Genomic DNA, 18,267 nt, shown 5'->3' with positions numbered 1-18,267 from the left:
GACTGAGCAGTGACGCGTTCAAAAAGAGAGAAGTTAAATGCACTCCGGGGGCTTATGTGTTTGACTTGCCTAGTTAAATAAATATGACATTGCCTAGTGTACTACCCAAATGAGACACATGTATTTGGCCGTGCATGCACACTTCAACATGTGACCCATTTGGGAGCCCCCCTGAAGGAAATCCCCCTCAGAAGCACTGGGTAGAATCGATTATGCTGAGCTGCGGGGTACCGGTCCATGGCCCATGACGGGATCGGCAAAAGCGGTGAGGGAGGATCTCAAAAATAACAGTATTCTGCGCCGCTCGGTCATGTTGTCAACAAGGCAGCGTGGAGCATCTTCCAGAAACATACATCATACATATGTTAGAATTGTTAAACTAGTTTTCATTGGAACGGCATATATCAAACTCAATCACTTTTGCATGTGAAAATACAGAATCCGACTTATTACTTAATGCTAAGTTACGTAACTTTTGTTTGGAGCCGGCTTTGAACGGGGCACCTGGCTCACGCCCGGGAGTCAGACGGTTTCATAACAAATGCAAAATCAACTTTCGAACTGTGCAAAACACGCCTACCATGGCGCCCAAGCCAGATTAATCAAATCCCCTCATTGTCAGGGTGTGCTGCAATTTACTGGATGATGCCACAAGCAGTGGGACAACCTTATAAGGATATGGATATAGGCGTGGTCAGACAATCGGATTGGACAGCAGACGTCAGTTGAGCGGTTGAAGGGTGAGGCGGAGCATTCACGAGCTCAGAACTTTAATGCGCTGGCGCAGCTTCACAGATTTATAAATGCTATGTGTAGTCTGATGTATCAGTGAATGCAATAGAGCCAATGCATTTGACAGACAGATCTATGAAAAATACGCAAATGACCAAATGTACTTGACATTTTGATCATACCCAACGGAATCAGTGGTTTATGTACGTACACACTCGATGCGGGGAGAAAGTTGCTGGACATGTTTTCCTGAAAGTGTGTTATTATTTCACCGTGTGCAACATTGTAGCCACTGTACTTACATGGATTTGTGGTTGAACAACAAATATCCCAAATCCCGTGTTTGAATGGTTTCGATGCAAGTTGTTTACTCTATGGCCTGAAGAAAAGTTGTCGAACTCGAAGTATATGTTATCTGTTGCGCACGATCCCGTAGTGGAGCTGCATGCATTCGACTTTGGCCCAGAGGAAATTGGCTCCGTAGAACTCGCTGTCATATACATAAAATGATATTGAAACAGTAAGTGTCAATTAATTTAATTAATGGTATATCACGTGTGTTGTCGATCAACATGATCGCAAAATATGGAGTTGCAATAGTAAACACAATCCCATGGGAGTATGCACTTCGTGTTTTGTAGGTTTAGTTTGACTTTAATGAAGCCACGATGTGATTTTAGTGGCCTGGCCATATTTATTGCACATAAACTCGTGCGCAGATTGTTACTGTATGTAATTTTCGAAGGCAACAGTGTGGCAACAACACTCTACTACAACACAAAAGGTTGCCTGAAATTTGCATCCAATTGGCTGGGACTGGGGGCTCCGAGAGGGGGGTGGAAAGCGACTCTACTTGTTTTCTCTCGCTTCCTGTATTTCTCGTTGTCATATGGCAGTTCTGTACAGTCCACGCCTCAAATTGTCTCTGCCTGCTATTATCACAGTCGAAACCAACATCTACGGTGTGTAAATAATGGGCCGACACGACTACTTTTGTGTCTGTGATGTCACTATATTAATTGGATTTGGAAGTATTTCAGCATTATTAATACTTTGCTTCTACAATACTTGTACAGTGCATGCTCTCTGAACGTATTTTACTTTAAATATAATTAGCCTCGTTCTTTCCTCTGAGCCAAGCAAACAGGCCTGTCCTGCACACATGCTCGTTGAAAACTTACTTCACACATATTTTACCAGTCATTTCCCTCACACTCTATCTTTCAGGGCCCCACACATGAATGAGGGACATCTGGGGATCCAGGGCCGCCGTGACCCTTAACAGCAGCAAACTTCTTCAGATCTGACTTGAGGGAGGAGGTGTGTGTTCTCCGCCCTCTACTCTTTCCTGTAGGACTTATGTTTCCTCCCGAGTCCCTCTGTTCTCGCCATTAAACAAAGCAGGACACAGCGGTCCCAGACCGAGGCAGTGTAGGCAGAAACACTTGGCCTCGTCCTTGTTTTTTACTCAAGTGACTGGGGATATATATAAAGGATATATATATAAAGGACCTCAACTTTTTTACCCGCTGTTTTTTTTTTAGCTTGATGATTATAGTATGAGTCATCCTCCCCAGCAGAAAGTGATCCCTGATAAGAGTGGGGGCAAACATCGGGCTGCAGCTGCCATGAAGGAGCCCACAGTGCAGCACGCGGGGGATGTCTTCTATGGCGGTATGGGCCCCCCGGCTCTGGAGTCTGCTCACAGGGTAGGGGAGCCTGGAGGCCACGGCTCTGGGGTCTTCAACCCAGAGAAGGGGCCCCAAAGTCGTGCACACTATCAGCAGACTGCCTCTGTCAAATGGATGCACCAGGACCACATCCAAGCCGCTGGCTGGTCTCAGGATGCTTCCGGGCCCCTGCCAACCAATTCATGGGGGCAGAACTTTAGCCCGTATATGGACGGCTTGAACAACGTTAGGGTCCAGATGGCCTTCCCCAAAGGGAGCCATGATGAAGGAGCTGCTCTGCAGATGGGGCCAGCAGAGAAACAGGCTCCAGGTTCCATGGAGGTTTACAGGGAGGCAACCCAAGCTCAAGCCCAGGCTAGGGGCTTAGAGTGGGGGCAGCAAGCTGCTGCAGCCGCCATGCGTCAAGCCCAGCTCCAGGCCTTCCAGCAGGGCCATAAGGGTGTAGATCTCCAGGCTCAGCCCCCCCATGCCCCCTCCTCTCACCCCACCATGCAACCAGGGTCCTTGATGCAGCCCATCCAGCTGGCGTTCGGACCCACCAAACAGCACCTTCCATCTGGGTACTACCCAGTGTTCCAGGGGGGCACCAAGGCCATGCCCAACCTGAGCTACAACGAGCAGCCAAAAACCCAACAACAACACCAACTGATGCAGCTTCAGATGCAACAGCAGCAACAACAACAGCAGAAGCAGCAACAACAGTTACATCAGCAGCATCATCATCAACAACAACAACAGCACCAGTTGCAGCAACAGCTCCAGCACCAAATGCAACAGCATCAGATCCAACTGCAGCTGAATCAGCAGTATCACAAGCAGCAAATACAACAGGAGCAACGGCAACAAATGCACCAGCAGCAGCTTCAACCGCCACACAGTTTACCACCGCAGGAAATACTGCAGCCGCAGTCTCAGCAAAAGCAGCAACCAAACCAACACTTCCTGAGTTATAACCAGCCCCCTGACAACTGTCCATCTAGAGCTAGCCCCTCAACCCCTCAGAAGGACATGCCTCTGTCTGTGGAGACTCAGGGACAGGGACATACACCGGATGTAGAGACCCCGTCCGCTGACCCATCAAGCACATCCTCCGACCCCTGCCCCCCAAAACTCACATCGGACCCCATGTCACCCTCAGACGCATCTCCGGCTGCCCCCCGTCGCTCCCGCCGCCTCTCTAGAGATGGGCTATCACCACTCATGGACCCTCCCTCACTATCCCCCTGGAACCAGACCTTCAGAGAGGTACCCCAGAACGGTGTGGTAGCCAGACGAGAAGGGGGGGAGAGACAGGGGCCGACTGGGGGGGTTATCCAGAGTACGCGACGGAGGAGGAGGGCGTCGAAAGAGATCAACTTGGAGACTCTGGCCCAGAAGGCTTCCGAGAGGGAATCACTGCCCTCCTCCAAGATGGCCAAGGTTTGTTTGCACTCTTTTGTTTAGTTCAACCAGGCCTAAAACCTGTTCCAAGTTCATCTCACATTGCGGCCTAGGGTAGTCCAGTGGTCTAAGCCCCTGTGTCTGGATCACATGTACTGTGTATTGCTGCAAGCATTGGTTTGAATCTGACCCACTGCTCTAGCATTGACCTCCTATCAACTTTTCTCTCTATCATCGGTCCAATAAACACAAAATACAAAAGGTGTGGCTCTGCCAGACTCCTTTTAAAGAAACACTCAAAAAACAATCATTCACATAGACCTCTGAACAGCAAGTGTTAAAAATTGTCGCTGTACGCGAAGGCCGACACAATGGGCCAGGGAAATAAGGATGTTGATTAAATACCTCATGTATTTCCTGAAGGTAGTAATAATGTGACTCCTGAATCCTACCAACCCTCCCCTGATTGGAGTAAATTAACAGACAACAATACTTCTACTGCTATTTTCGCATACTTGTACAGTACATGCAGTTAAATAATTATACATATATTCCTAATTTCATCTTTCCGCAAGTGCTGAATTTTCACACACAGCGGCCTGACTATTGAATTTAGATGAGTTCCTCGGATGACAGGTAAACTGATTGTCTTTCCCCTACTTTGCTGCCACTGTGACCACTGCAACACTCTGTTCCTCTTCCAAGAGGAAGATCATGCTTTCTGTGCAGGACTTCCCCTTATGCTGTACTTCTGTGAGAAAAGAGTAATTCCTAGACTTGCTGTCAGGAATTTATGATGTTGACGTTTCCCTTAGGCACACCCACTAAAGCAGCTGCATTTTTTTCAGGACTTGTTTTTCAAAGGCAAAACATGTTGGTTATTGAATAAATCGGTAGAGAGGGGGGGAGAGAGAGAGGGACTGTGCTGGGTGCAGGCTGCAGGGGGGAGACTGGGTGCAGACTGCAGAGAGAGAAAGTGTGTGCTGGGTGCAGACTGCAGAGAGGGAGAGACTGTGCTGGGTGCAGACTACAGAGAGAGAGAGACTGTGCTGGGCGCAGGCTACAGAGAGAGAGACTGCGCTGGGCGCAGGCTACAGAGAGAGAGAGAGACTGTGCTGGGTGCAGACTGCAGAGAGAGACTGGGTGTGCTGGGTGCAGACTGCAGAGAGGGAGAGACCGTGCTGGGTGCAGACTGCAGAGAGAGACTGGGTGCAGACTGCAGAGAGAGGAAGTGTGTGCTGGGTGCAGAGGGTTGAAGCAGCTACATGTCTGCACACCTCTACATTCCTCAGGACTCTCCCTCCCCAGTCATTCAGCTGAGCCAGGGAGGGGCTGTGGCCTGCAGCCTGCAGCCTGGAGCCGCTCCGGACTCTCCCTCCCCAGCCATTCAGCTGAGCCAGGGACGGGCTGTGGCCTGGAGCCGCTCAGGACTCTCCCTCCCCAGCCATTCAGCTGAGCCAGGGAGGGGCTGTGGCCTGCAGACTCCCACTCCTCCACATTCTCTCCCCAACCAGGTGCCTTAATAAAACAGGCATACCACTGTTATTCACAATCCCAAGGTTCAGCTTCTTTTATTTTAATTTTTTTGTTGAGTTGGCTGTGTGGGGTGGAGTTCAATGGTGCAGAATTGAGATTTGAGGCATTTACTGTAGTCATTTGAATTAGATTTCAAATGTATTTCTCTGGCCTGGCTTGAATGTAGTTGCTAATGTTGTGTATTTTCACTAGTACCGGATTTTCATTATGTTTTGTAAGCTGACAGTAACCATTTGCTGCTTCTAAGTAACTGGTTGTTCATACAACGTGTGCAGTGCTTTCTTGATTCTATTTGTGAAACGGGATCTTGCAACACTGAAGACTGCCTTTAAGCAATGTCCATAAATTGTCTGTGACATGCATACCTACAGTCTGAGATGAACAATTGCTGCGGGGGTTTCATTTCATTTGTCAAGCATGTAGAGTGGAAAGTTCACTATTTGCCATATTTACTTCCACTTTCTATTCTACTCCCTTACATATTGTCTATATTATATATATTATCTATATTATCTCCTTTCTCTACTTATTTCTATCTCTGTTATTCCCCTCTTCTACCCCCCCCCCAGCAGCAGGGGGAGGGTCTTATGGGCAGACAAGCTGGTATGGTGCCCCTGGTTATCCCCGTGTCTGTGCCAGTGCGCCAGGGTCAGACAGGCCCTCCGGGCCAGCACGCCCTGCTCCCACCCCAGCCCCAACACAAGCCCTCGGTCATTGTAGCGAGCCGCCGCTCACTGAGGAAGTCCCTCTCGGAGAGCTTCAGCCAGGTAGGTCCTGTGGCATGCAGACCTTGGTTGTATTCATTAAGCTAGGCGTAGTAAAAATGTTTTGCAGCATTTTAGTGTTCTTTGTTGGACAAGTCTGCATAGTTCCTCACTGTTTTCTTCTGTTTTGGTGCCTAATGAACACAATCTAGGGTTCAAATAGTATTTGCTTTCTTTCACATACTTTGAGTGTTTGTTTGAGCCTGCCTGGAGTTCCAGGTGGGTGCGGTTTGCCCTTTTCTGTTTGTTCTGTTGTGCCAGCCAGGCAAGCTCGATCAAGCACAGTTAAAGTATATGAAAAAAAATACTATTTGAACCCAGATATGATGACCTGCTGGGGGGGACATGTTTTAGTATGTAGAAATTAGGCCTTAACTCCACAATGGGTTGGGTTGTCATGTGCTATCGTTCAATAGTGCTATTGACTGTATGTTTGTTTATCTCATGTGTAACTCTATGTTGTTATTTTTGTCGCACTGCTTTGCTTTATCTTGGCCAAGTCTCAGTTGTAAATGAGAACTTGTTCTCAACTGGCCTACCTGGTTAAATAAAGGTGTTCTCAACTGGCCTACCTGGTTAAATAAAGGTGTTCTCACCTGGCCTACCTCGTGAAATAAAGGTGTTCTCACCTGGCCTACCTAGTGAAATAAAGGTGTTCTTACCTGGCCTACCTCGTTAAATAAAGGTGTTCTCAACTGGCCTACCTCGTGAAATAAAGGTGTTCTCACCTGGCCTACCTCGTTAAATAAAGGTGTCCTCAACTGGCCTACCTCGTTAAATAAAGGTGTTCTCACCTGGCCTACCTCGTGAAATAAAGGTGTTCTTACCTGGCCTACCTCGTTAAATAAAGGTGTTCTCACCTGGCCTACCTCGTGAAATAAAGGTGTTCTCACCTGGCCTACCTCGTTAAATAAAGGTGTTCTCACCTGGCCTACCTCGTGAAATAAAGGTGTTCTCACCTGGCCTACCTCGTGAAATAAAGGTGTTCTCACCTGGCCTAACTCGTGAAATAAAGGTGTTCTCACCTGGCCTACCTCGTGAAATAAAGGTGTTCTCACCTGGCCTACCTCGTTAAATAAAGGTGTTCTCACCTGGCCTACCTCGTGAAATAAAGGTGTTCTCACCTGGCCTACCTCGTTAAATAAAGGTGTTTTCACCTGGCCTACCTCGTGAAATAAAGGTGTTCTCACCTGGCCTACCTCGTTAAATAAAGGTGTTTTCACCTGGCCTACCTCGTTAAATAAAGGTGTTCTCACCTGGCCTACCTCGTGAAATAAAGGTGTTCTCACCTGGCCTACCTCGTGAAATAAAGGTGTTCTCACCTGGCCTACCTCGTTAAATAAAGGTGTTCTCACCTGGCCTACCTCGTTAAATAAAGGTCAAATAAAAAATAGGACTCGATGGAGCCACTTTGATGTAGAGGCCAAAAACATTCAATGTGGTTTCACAACGTTATTATTTAGCGACTTCATTAATCCGGACGGTGACTTCCCCACACAAGTCATAATCTCCCTCCCACCTTCCACTGAACCAATGCAGTTGGTTGTTTGTCTATTTGTCCTTGTCATTCTCTGAAATATCACTGAACTCCTCACAATCATCTCACCCAACCAGGACTTGGAGGGCGATGCTGGTCAGGACGACGATGGGAAATTGGCCAAGCACAAATGGCGGCCTCGTCCCGAGCCCCTCTTCATCCCACCACCCAAACCGGCTACGTTCATCGCCCCCTCAGTCTACTCCGCCATCACTCCCTACCAGAGCCACCTGCGGTCGCCCATCCGCCTGCCCGACCACCACTTCACCCTGCCGCCCTACACCCCGCCGCCCATCCTGTCGCCGGTGCGCGAGGGCTCTGGTCTCTACTTCTCCACCTTCCTGTCTTCCATCGCCGCCAGCAACCAGACCCTGCAGCCGCCACCCAACACACCCAAGTCGGCCTCGCGCAGCCTTCTGCGATCCAGTAAGTCTTGTCACGGAAGCTCGAGAAGTCTCGCTGTATCGTTCTCTCTCTTTCCCTCCGTCTCTCTCTTTCTCTCTTCTCTGTCTCCTAGTTGTCCCCTACCTCTATTGTTATTACGTAAAATACAAATCTGTTCCTTTCTTTTCCTATGCACTGAATGCATCCTTGTCACAATGTATTTCTCCTGTCAGTAGTCCAGGGCTGGTTAGGGCTGGTTTCCCAGACAGTAGTTAAGTCTAGTCCTGGACTAAAAAAACATTTTCAATGGAGAAATTGCTATTGAACATTGAAACCAGCGCTTAAAGTGTAGGATGCTTCACAAATGGCACCCCATTCTCTATGTAGTGCATGACTTTTGACCAGTCCTATGGACCCTGGCCAAAAGCAGTGCACTACGTAGGGAATAGGGTGCCATTAGGAACACTTTCCCACAGTCCTCCAGAGTTAAATGACCCCATGACTTCCTGTGTTCTGAGATCAGATCAACTTCTATATTCTAGTCTCTCTACCTCTGTCCAGATGGTTTCTCTGTCCTCTCTGTTCTATATACCTCTGTCCAGATGGTCTCTCTGTCCTCTCTGTTCTATATATCTCTGTCCAGGTGGTTTCTCTGTCCTCTCTGTTCTATATACCTCTGTCCAGATGGTTTCTCTGTCCTCTCTGTTCTATATACCTCTGTCCAGATGGTTTCTCTGTCCTCTCTGTCCAGATGGTTTCTCTGTCCTCTGTTCTATATACCTCTGTCCAGATGGTTTATCTGTCCTCTGTTCTATATACCTCTGTCCAGATGGTTTCTCTGTCCTCTCTGTCCAGATGGTCTCTCTGTCCTCTCTGTTCTATATACCTCTGTCCAGATGTTTTCTCTGTCCTCTCTGTTCTAAATACCTCTGTCCAGATGGTCTCTCTGTCCTCTCTGTTCTATATACCTCTGTCCAGATGGTTTCTCTGTCCTCTCTGTTCTATATACCTCTGTCCAGATGATTTCTCTGTCCTCTCTGTCCAGATGGTAGCGTCCTAAAGGTGCTGTGTTAATTTGTGTTCTCCAGCCAGCTCTACAGACATCACGCCCCCAGTCCTCCCTTTGATCACCGACGCCACACCTGTCAGCTTTGAACCGTGAGTACAAACCTCTGTAACACTGAACTCAGGTATAATGCATTATGATGCAGTTATAATGTATATGCCATTTAACAGACGCTTTTATCTATAGCGGCTTACAGTCATGTATGCATACATTTTACATATGGGTGGCCCCAGGAATCAAACCCACAATCTCTCTCGCTCCAACCGCTCGCTGTCTCCCTCGTTCTCCCCACCATCTACCTCCCTCTGACCCTCCCTCCCTCTCCCCACCCCAGGCGTATTAACATTGGCCTGCAGTACCAGGCGGAGGTACCAGAGCTGCAGTGTGACCGCTCGCTGACCCAGTGGGACCAGCACAAGGCTGACCTGGTCTGGCTCCCCATGAAGGCGTCCCTGCTACGCCACGCGGAGCAGGAGACCGGTAACTACACTGCCTCTTACTCAAAACTATAGTAATCTAATACCGTTTTCACAGAATAGGGCCAACCCGAACCATACTGTTCTGGCGTGGTTCCAGAAACTCTGTTGAATGCATAGTCAGGCCAGCTCAGTATATCTTGGCTCGGCTCAGCTTGGCATGGCTCTGTGGTGTGAGGCATACAGAGCTGACTTTAAAAAGGGTTGTATGGAAGTTGAAGTACGCACATTTGAATAACTTGGGCGGTAACGTCCTGAAGTAGTGCAAAATGTTGACGTTTTGCTTTCAGTGTCTTTTTTTGTCTTTCTCTCCCCCGCTCTCTCTCTTTCTCTCCCCCGCTCTCTCTCTTTCTCTCCCCCGCTCTCTCTCTTTCTCTCACCCGCTCTCTCTCTTTCTCTCCCCCGCTCTCTCTCTTTCTCTCCCCCGCTCTCTCTCTTTCTCTCCCCCGCTCTCTCTCTTTCTCTCCCCCGCTCTCTCTCTTTCTCTCCCCCGCTCTCTCTCTTTCTCTCCCCCGCTCTCTCTCTTTCTCTCCCCCGCTCTCTCTCTTTCTCTCCCCCGCTCTCTCTCTTTCTCTCCCCCGCTCTCTCTCTTTTTCTCCCCCGCTCTCTCTCTTTTTCTCCTCCGCTCTCTCTTTTTCTCCCCCGCTCTCTCTCTTTCTCTCCCCCGCTCTCTCTTTTTCTCTCCCCCGCTCTCTCTTTCTCTCTTCCCCGCTCTCTCTTTTTCTCTCCCCCGCTCTCTCTTTTTCTCTCCCCCGCTCTCTCTCTTTCTCTCCCCCGCTCTCTCTCTTTCTCTCCCCCACCCTCTCTTTCTGTCCCTGCACCTCCTCCCACTCCCTGTCTTCCTACCTCAAAATTGCCTCACTCTTTCCCCCTAGTGGACGACCTGATGAGCTTGGCCTGCTCCAGCGCTCTGTACGGCGGTGGCACCAATCAGGAGCTGGCCCTCCACTGTCTGCATGAGTGTGGGGGCAATGTCCTTGTGAGTAGAGTGACTCACACAGTGATTTAACCCAGTGATTCCATGATAATCCGCTCTGTGGCAAAGTTTCTCCCAGGTTTCATAAATAGCTCCCTATTAACTTTTTATAGTGTGTTTTTATTATTTTTTATTATTTTTTATTTTACCAGAGCCTTTATGGCCCCTGGTCAAAATAGTGCACTAGATAGTACCGGTGATGAATTGTGTTGCTCTCCCCAGGAGACCCTGGCGTTCCTGCTGCTCAAGGAGCCCGTTTTCTCTGATGGCCACCACCTGGCAGACTATCACTACTCAGGTGGGAAGACATTTTGTTTCCTCAATTGCTTCTTTCTCAAAAGTGTGCTTGTTAAAGGGGAAATGGAGGGGGCCATTCATTCACTTCCAAATTACACATACACACACACACACACACACACACACACACACACACACACACACACACACACACACTGTGAGGCCTCATTGACAGAATGGTGAATAATCCCCCCCCCCCAGGATCAGACAGTTGGACTCCCTCAGAGAAGCGCTTCTTCAATAAAGGCATCTCTACCTACAGGAAGGACTTCTTCATGGTGCAGAAACTGGTACGCCCACTTCTAACCGGGCCATGTCGGCCATGACGCTTTTACCACATGGCATGAATCAGTACCACCTGGGCAAACACTGGGAATACTATAAGAAATTAATAACCTTTTAATAACTGTCTGTTTGTGTCTGTGTGCGTGTGTGTTTTGTCTATCCGTATACAGGTGCAAACAAAGACAGTGGCCCAATGTGTGGAGTTTTACTACATGCATAAGAAACAGGTGAAGATCAGTCACAGTGGAAGCGTTACCTACGGACCTGCAGAGTCCCCAGCAGATAGACACACAGAGGCAGTAGTGGATGTTAAGGTAAGGCTTTAGTAAATGAAAACAAATAAACTCAGCCAAAAAAGAAACGTCCTCTCACTGTCAACTGTGTTTATTTTCAGCAAACTTAACATGTGTAAATATGTGTATGAACATAACAAGATTCAACAACTGAGACAAACTGAACAAGTTCCACAGACATGTGACTAACAGAAATGCAATAATGTGTCCCTGAACAAAGGGGGGGTCAATCAAAATCAACAGACAGTATCTGGTGTGGCCACCAGCTGCATTAAGTACTGCAGTGCATCTCCTCCTCATGGACTGCACCAGATTTGCCAGTTCTTGCTGTAACATGTTACCCCACTCTTTCACTAAGCACCTGCAAGTTTCCAGACATTTCTAGGGGGAATGGCCCTAGACCTCACCCTCCGATCCAACAGGTCCAAGATGTGCTCAATGGGATTGAGATCCGGGCTCTTTGCTGGCCATGGCAGAACACTGACATTCCCGTCTTGCAGGAAATCAAGAACAGAATGAGTATAGTACGGACATTGCAAGTTATTGCCCTGGCCACATCTGCAGTCCTCATGCCTCCTTTCAGCATGCCTAAGGCACGTTCACACAGATGAGCAGGGACCCTGGACATCTTTCTTTTGGTGTTTTTCAGAGTCAGTAGAAAGGCCTCTTTAGTGTACTAAGTTTTTATAACTGTGACCTTAATTCCCTACCGTCTGTAAGCTGTTAGTGTCTTAACGACCGTTCCACAGGTGCATGTTCATTAATTGTTTATGGTTCATTGAACAAGCATGGGAAACAGTGTTTAAACCCTTTACAATGAAGATCTGTGAAGTTATTTGGATTTTGAAGAATTATCTTTAAAAAGACAGGGTCCTGAAAAAGTTTCTTTTTTTGCTGAGTTTATTATAAAACAAGTCGTTCATGAGTTCGTAAAAAAAGATATTTACATTACAAAATAAAATTGTATTAAGATGACCATTTATTGTGTTATTTGTCTCTTTTTCACAGAGCTCTCAGGGATCAAAACCAAGTCAGGAAGAAGTTGACAGGAAGTGGGAAGGGTCATGTGACAGGGGTCAAGATTGCAACCAGTCCAGGGTTACTCAGACACTACAGGCTCACGACAATGTAAGTGATCATTTTCACTTGAAGTTACATTTTTTTTTTATTATTTTGAAACCTCATTGTACCATGTTTAAATCTATCCCTTATCTATTTATACTTGCTATCATATGTCCTTTGACCAATGTTCATTAATTTTTATGGTTCATTGAACAAGCATGGGAAACTGTGTTTAAACCCTTTACAATGAAGATCTGTGAAGTTATTTGGATTTTTAAGAATTATCTTTGAAAGACAGGGTCCTGAAAAAGGACAGTACAACACTGGTTTAACAGACTGATTCACCAACAGGACAGTACAACACTGGTTTAACAGACTGATTCACCAACAGGACAGTACAACACTGGTTTAACAGACTGATTCACCAACAGGACAGTACAACACTGGTTTAACAGACTGATTCACCAACAGGACAGTACAACACTGGTTTAACAGACTGATTCACCAACAGGACAGTACAACACTGGTTTAACAGACTGATTCACCAACAGGACAGTACAACAATGGTTTAACAGACTGATTCACCAACAGGACAGTACAACACTGGTTTAACAGACTGATTCACCAACAGGACAGTACAACATTGGTTTAACAGACTGATTCACCAACAGGACAGTACAACATTGGTTTAACAGACTGATTCACCAACAGGACAGTACAACATTGGTTTAACAGACTGATTCACCAACAGGACAGTACAACACTGGTTTAACAGACTGATTCACCAACAGGACAGTACAACATTGGTTTAACAGACTGATTTACCAACAGGACAGTACAACATTGGTACTTTCTGGAAAAAATGGTGCCATCAGAGGGATGCCGTGCTTCTAGCTCTAAGGAAACTTTGCAGTATTCTTTTTTTAAGTCTTTAAAAAAAAATTACAAGTATTTCGCTACACCCGTAATAACATCTGCTTAACACGCGTGCGTATATGACCAATAAAATTTGATTTGATTTTGATTTGGTATACTAGACAAACACAATGATTTAATGTTGGGTCCACCAGACAGGAGCAGTGCTAGGGCGCAGGGACCTGGATGCTGTACACAAGGTTGGTCCTCCCCATCCAACCCTTCCCTCTGCAGCCAGAAAACCTCGTCCCGAGGCGGGGAAGAAGAGCCGAGCGCCCCCAAAGCCCCCCGGCGACCCAGAGGGCGTGTTCCCCTGCAAGAAGTGTAGCAGGTCAGTGTGTGTGTGTGTCCCTTTAAGATTATGTTTAGATGATCTGCAAAAAGATACACATTTTCCACCATTAATACTTTTCCCCGCCAATTTTTAATTGAGTGAAAGAAAACGGTGAAAGACAGGGATTGACCAAGAGTATTATAAACCAGGCATCTCTCTTAGAGATCAGTGTTCGCTGGACATATCTCAGACCAGTGTGGCAACAATGGAGACAATAGCCATTGGTAGCGTTTCAGGTTGTCTTAGTTGCAGTCGCGCTGCACAGGTAATTAGATCTTACAACACCTGGAGAAGAGTTTACGTCTCAGTAACCACATTGATATACTTTAGCAATCTTCTGAGATGCACAACTGCAAAAAATAGGTGACCTGGAACGTCACCTGTGTGGCTGTAGGTTCGATCAGAGCCATAGGTCTCTCTCTATATAGCTCTCTGGGTTCAATTGTCCATGTATCTATCTGACCTTTGACCTCCAGGGTGTTCTACAAGGTGAAAAGCCGCAGCGCCCACATGAAGAGCCACGCTGAGCGGGAGAAGAAGGAAGCCGCACTCAAACTCAAAGAGGAGGAGGAGCAGCGGGCGGTTGAGGCGGAGGCACGGGCCAGGGAGGCAGCAGAGGTTATGCAGAATGGGAACGGGGGTAGGGATGGAGCAGGAGAACAGGATGAGGTCAGTGATGAGGATGTGCCTTCAGAGACAGAAGATGAAAAGGACGAGGACTGGCAGTGAGAGAGGGGAGGAGGGAGGGGGGGCTTGAGAGGGATTGAAAGACATATCCCACTCCCGGAAAAACAAACGAGTACAAATAATCTTTGTACCTGAAACAATGAGATTGAGGATGGAGGTGTTCCAGGTCATCATTACAGATGTGCTGCACAGACGATCAGATCTTACAACACCCAGGGAGGTGTTTAGAGTCTAAGGAACCACATTTACAGAGCCTTCAGAAAGTATTCATACCCCTTGACTTATTCCACATTTTGTGTTACAACCTGAATTCAAAATGGATTACATTTATTTTTCTCACCCGTCTACACACAATACCCCATAATAACTACCGTAAGTGAAAACATGTTTTCAAATGTGTTGAAAATGAAATACAGAAATATCTCACTTACATAAGTATTTTCAGTTCTGAGTCAATACAAGTTAGAATTACCTTTGGCAGTGATTACAGCCGAGTCTTTCTGGGTAAATCTCTTAGAGCTTTACACACCTGGATTGTACAATATTTGCACATTCTTTTAAAAATTCTTCAAGCTCTGTCAAGTTGGTTGTTGCTCATTACTAGACAGCCATTTTCAGGTCTTGCCATAGATTTTCAAGACGATTTTTAAGTCAAAACAGTAACTAGGCCACTCAGGAACATTCAATGTCGTCTTGGTCAGCAACAAGTTATTGTCCAGCCTCTCTCTCTAGGATTTTGCCTGTGCTTAGCTCTATTCTGTTTCTTGTAATCTTACATTTAAAAAAAAAAAACTCCCTAGTGACAAGTTTATCCATAACATGATGCAGCCACCACCATGCTTGAAAATATGAAGTGGTACTTAATGATGTTTTGTTGGTTTTTCCCCAAACGACGCTTTGTATTCAGTACAAAGTTCATTTCTTTGCCACATTTTTTGCAGTATTACTTTATGACCTTGTTGCAAACAGGATGCATGTTTTGTAATATTTTTATTCTGTACAAGCTTCCTTCTTTTTACTCTGTCAATTAGATTAGTATTGTGGAGTAACTACAATGTTGTTGATCCATCCTCAGTTTTCTCCTATCACACCCATTAAACTGTGTAACGGTTTTAAAATCACCATTGGCCTCATGGTGAAATACCTGATCAGTTTCCTTCCTCTCCGACAACTGAATTAGGAAGGACGCCTGTGTCTTTGTAGTGACTGGGTGTACAACATCCAAATTGTCTTCAATAACTTTGCTCAAAGGGATGTTCAATGTCTACATTTATTTAAATTTTTAACCATCTACCAATAGGTTCCATTCGTTGTGTTGGAAAAACCTCCCGGGTCTTTGTTGTTCAATCTGAGTTTGAAATTCACTGCTCCACTGAGGGACCTTACAGATAAATGTATGCGTGGGGTGCAGAGATGAGGTTGTCATTCAAAAATCATGTTTAACCCTTATTTCACACAGAGTGAGTCCATACAACTTATGTGACTTGTTAAGCACATTTATTCCTGAACTTATTCAGGCTTTCCATAACAAAGGGGTTGAATACTTATTGACTCAACACATTTCAGCTTGACATTTCAGCTTGAATTATTTGTGAAAATGTCTAAAAACATTAGTCCACTTTGACATTGAGGCATTGTATGTGTGTATAATAGGCCAGTGACACACAATCGAAATGTATTACATTTTAAATTCAGGCTGTAACACAACAAAATGTGGAAAAAGTCAAGAGGTGCAAATACTTTCTGAAGGCTCTGTATATGATTTAGCAAACTTCAGAAATGCCCGGTGTGACCTGCAATGTCCACTTTGTCTCACATCAGTGCCACAACTTGTCTTGTTTTTGATTGCTTTTCCAACTCCACATATTTCAAACCATTTTTTTGTGTTTATTTTTCACAAGGAAATGTGAAATGATTTGTAAATGCACTGTATTCTATTCTACTGCTTTTGCCGATCTCACTTCTTTTATATCACTTTAATTGAATATCTATATTGGAATATCTATTTTGCTATTATTGGAATATCTATATTGCTAATTCTTTGTGTGGACTATTTAGGTCTAATGGTTGTTCTTAATAGTTTGTACACATCGGCCGTTTAAACAAACTAGCTATACTCTGTGGATACCTGTTTTTCGTTACTAAATCATGATCAAAGAGACTTCACTTCTATAATATCCATCTGTGTTCTAAAATTGGGGCTAATGTAGATATCACCTTGTATGAATTCTTCTTAACTTTTTTAAAGGAAAATATTGTGGGGACATTTTTAAGAATTGTCAGCAAACTCTAAGGTTGAATTGCACATTTTAAACTACAAAGGGACCTTTAACATCGAATGTGTGTGTTTTGTGTATAAAAAAATGTTTATTAAAAAGTAATATACTGTACCTGTATACAAAAAAGTACATATCTCACACAACCAGATTTTGAGTAAATCCTCTCGCTTCACATCTTCATCTCTGGGAAATCCCACCCAGTTGACTACTTTAAAATGGTGAACCCCTTAATGCAATGTCCGTGCCAAATGGATTTTATTCATCAAGACCTTTATCTGACTTTATGGTACTTCCCCATTTCAGCCTGTTTACTTCCATTTTCTTCCAAGTTAATCCAAGTATGCTGTTAACACAACCACCAGTAGAGGGAAGTAGTGCTTCAATATCATCAATGGACAATATCCCCCCTTGAGTTTCAATACATATGCTATATGATTAGTAGGACAACATACTACACAAAACTATAGACATAACAAAACTAATCAATCATAGCAAATGTCAAAAGTGACTTGATCTGACACATTATAACAGAAAACAAGTATACAACAAGGTTACATTTTTTATTCATTTACAGGAATGTTCTTTGGCCTGTTATTTCAGCCATAACCAGCACCGAAGTATGAGTGCATTAACTTGGAAGTAAACAAAAATAAGTCCATATATACACATTTTGTCAAGGACTGTAGAAGAGAGAACCTCATAACTATCCAACAGGTCATGCCAGGTTTTTATTTATTTAACTAGGCAAGTCAGTTAAGAACAAATTCAATGACAGTCTACCGGGAACAGTGGGCCTTGTTCAGGGGCAGAACGACAGATTTTTACCTTGTCAGGCCGGGGATTAGATCCAGCAACCTTACTGCTACTGGCCCAACGCTCTAACCACTAGGCTACCTGCTGCCCCTACATGGTCATATTCACCAAGCGCAGGAAAACTGACCAAAATGGGTGGGAGAGAACCACAACTTGTCCAATAAGAAACAATATATATATATTTTTTTATTGCAAAGCATTTCCCATTTCAAAAAATGTTGCTGCGGTATGCACTAATGAATACAACCCAGGTTCCAATCCGTCTACACAGCGGGAAGGACAGAGGGCAAACTCATCTGAGCCTTGGGGGCGTGGCAAGTGTTTTGCGACTCTGCCAAGGTGAAATAACTAGCCATTAAAAAGAACACTGGGTAAGAGCCAGGGCAGCCTGGTGCGCGCACACACAGAGAGACACACAGAGACGCCTAGGCAGCAGCAGCACTTAGGAGATTAAATGCAAGGCCTGGAGATGAAAGAGGAGAAAATAAAATGGCCTGCCTTGCCTTCATCCTACACTCATCATGCAGGGGGGGCCCTGACAGCCACCGTTCTCTCTCTCCTGGCAGCCACGCCTCTTCCTCCCAGCACTCGTTTACATCTCCACTTTTCTGAAAGCGGGAGAGCGAGAGAGAAGCACCTAGGACACAGCCGAGACTGCTCCATCAGCCCTGAAGAGAGGGCTATAGAGCTTTTCTTTTCCTCCACTCTGGGTGTCTTTAGTGTGGGGTTGAACTACCTAATGTACCCTCCTGCTTCTCTT

The 18,267-nt window shown here is 45.6% G+C and overlaps 1 protein-coding gene across 2 annotated transcripts; it reads left to right on the top strand.

The window, feature by feature from the left end:
* Positions 1–910: 910 nt before the first annotated feature.
* Positions 911–15,192, top strand: LOC139414972 (mitotic deacetylase associated SANT domain protein a). 2 transcript variants are annotated; one of them, XM_071162653.1, is made up of 13 exons: positions 911–1,252; positions 1,960–3,842; positions 5,912–6,106; positions 7,718–8,066; positions 9,113–9,182; positions 9,425–9,570; positions 10,442–10,545; positions 10,765–10,840; positions 11,041–11,129; positions 11,295–11,438; positions 12,426–12,545; positions 13,550–13,725; positions 14,205–15,192. In XM_071162653.1, the coding sequence occupies exons 2-13, from the start codon at positions 2,292–2,294 to the stop codon at positions 14,455–14,457; spliced, it is 3,273 nt and encodes a 1,090-aa protein (XP_071018754.1). In that variant the 5' UTR covers positions 911–1,252; positions 1,960–2,291; the 3' UTR covers positions 14,458–15,192. The 2 variants fall into 2 exon arrangements, with proteins under 2 accessions (XP_071018754.1, XP_071018753.1); XM_071162652.1 differs by having other exon boundaries at positions 5,909–6,106.
* Positions 15,193–18,267: the final 3,075 nt, after the last annotated feature.

Source organism: Oncorhynchus clarkii, chromosome 8, assembly GCF_045791955.1.
Source record: "Oncorhynchus clarkii lewisi isolate Uvic-CL-2024 chromosome 8, UVic_Ocla_1.0, whole genome shotgun sequence".
NCBI lineage: Eukaryota > Metazoa > Chordata > Actinopteri > Salmoniformes > Salmonidae > Oncorhynchus > Oncorhynchus clarkii.
This window is presented reverse-complemented; position numbering and strand designations above follow the sequence as displayed.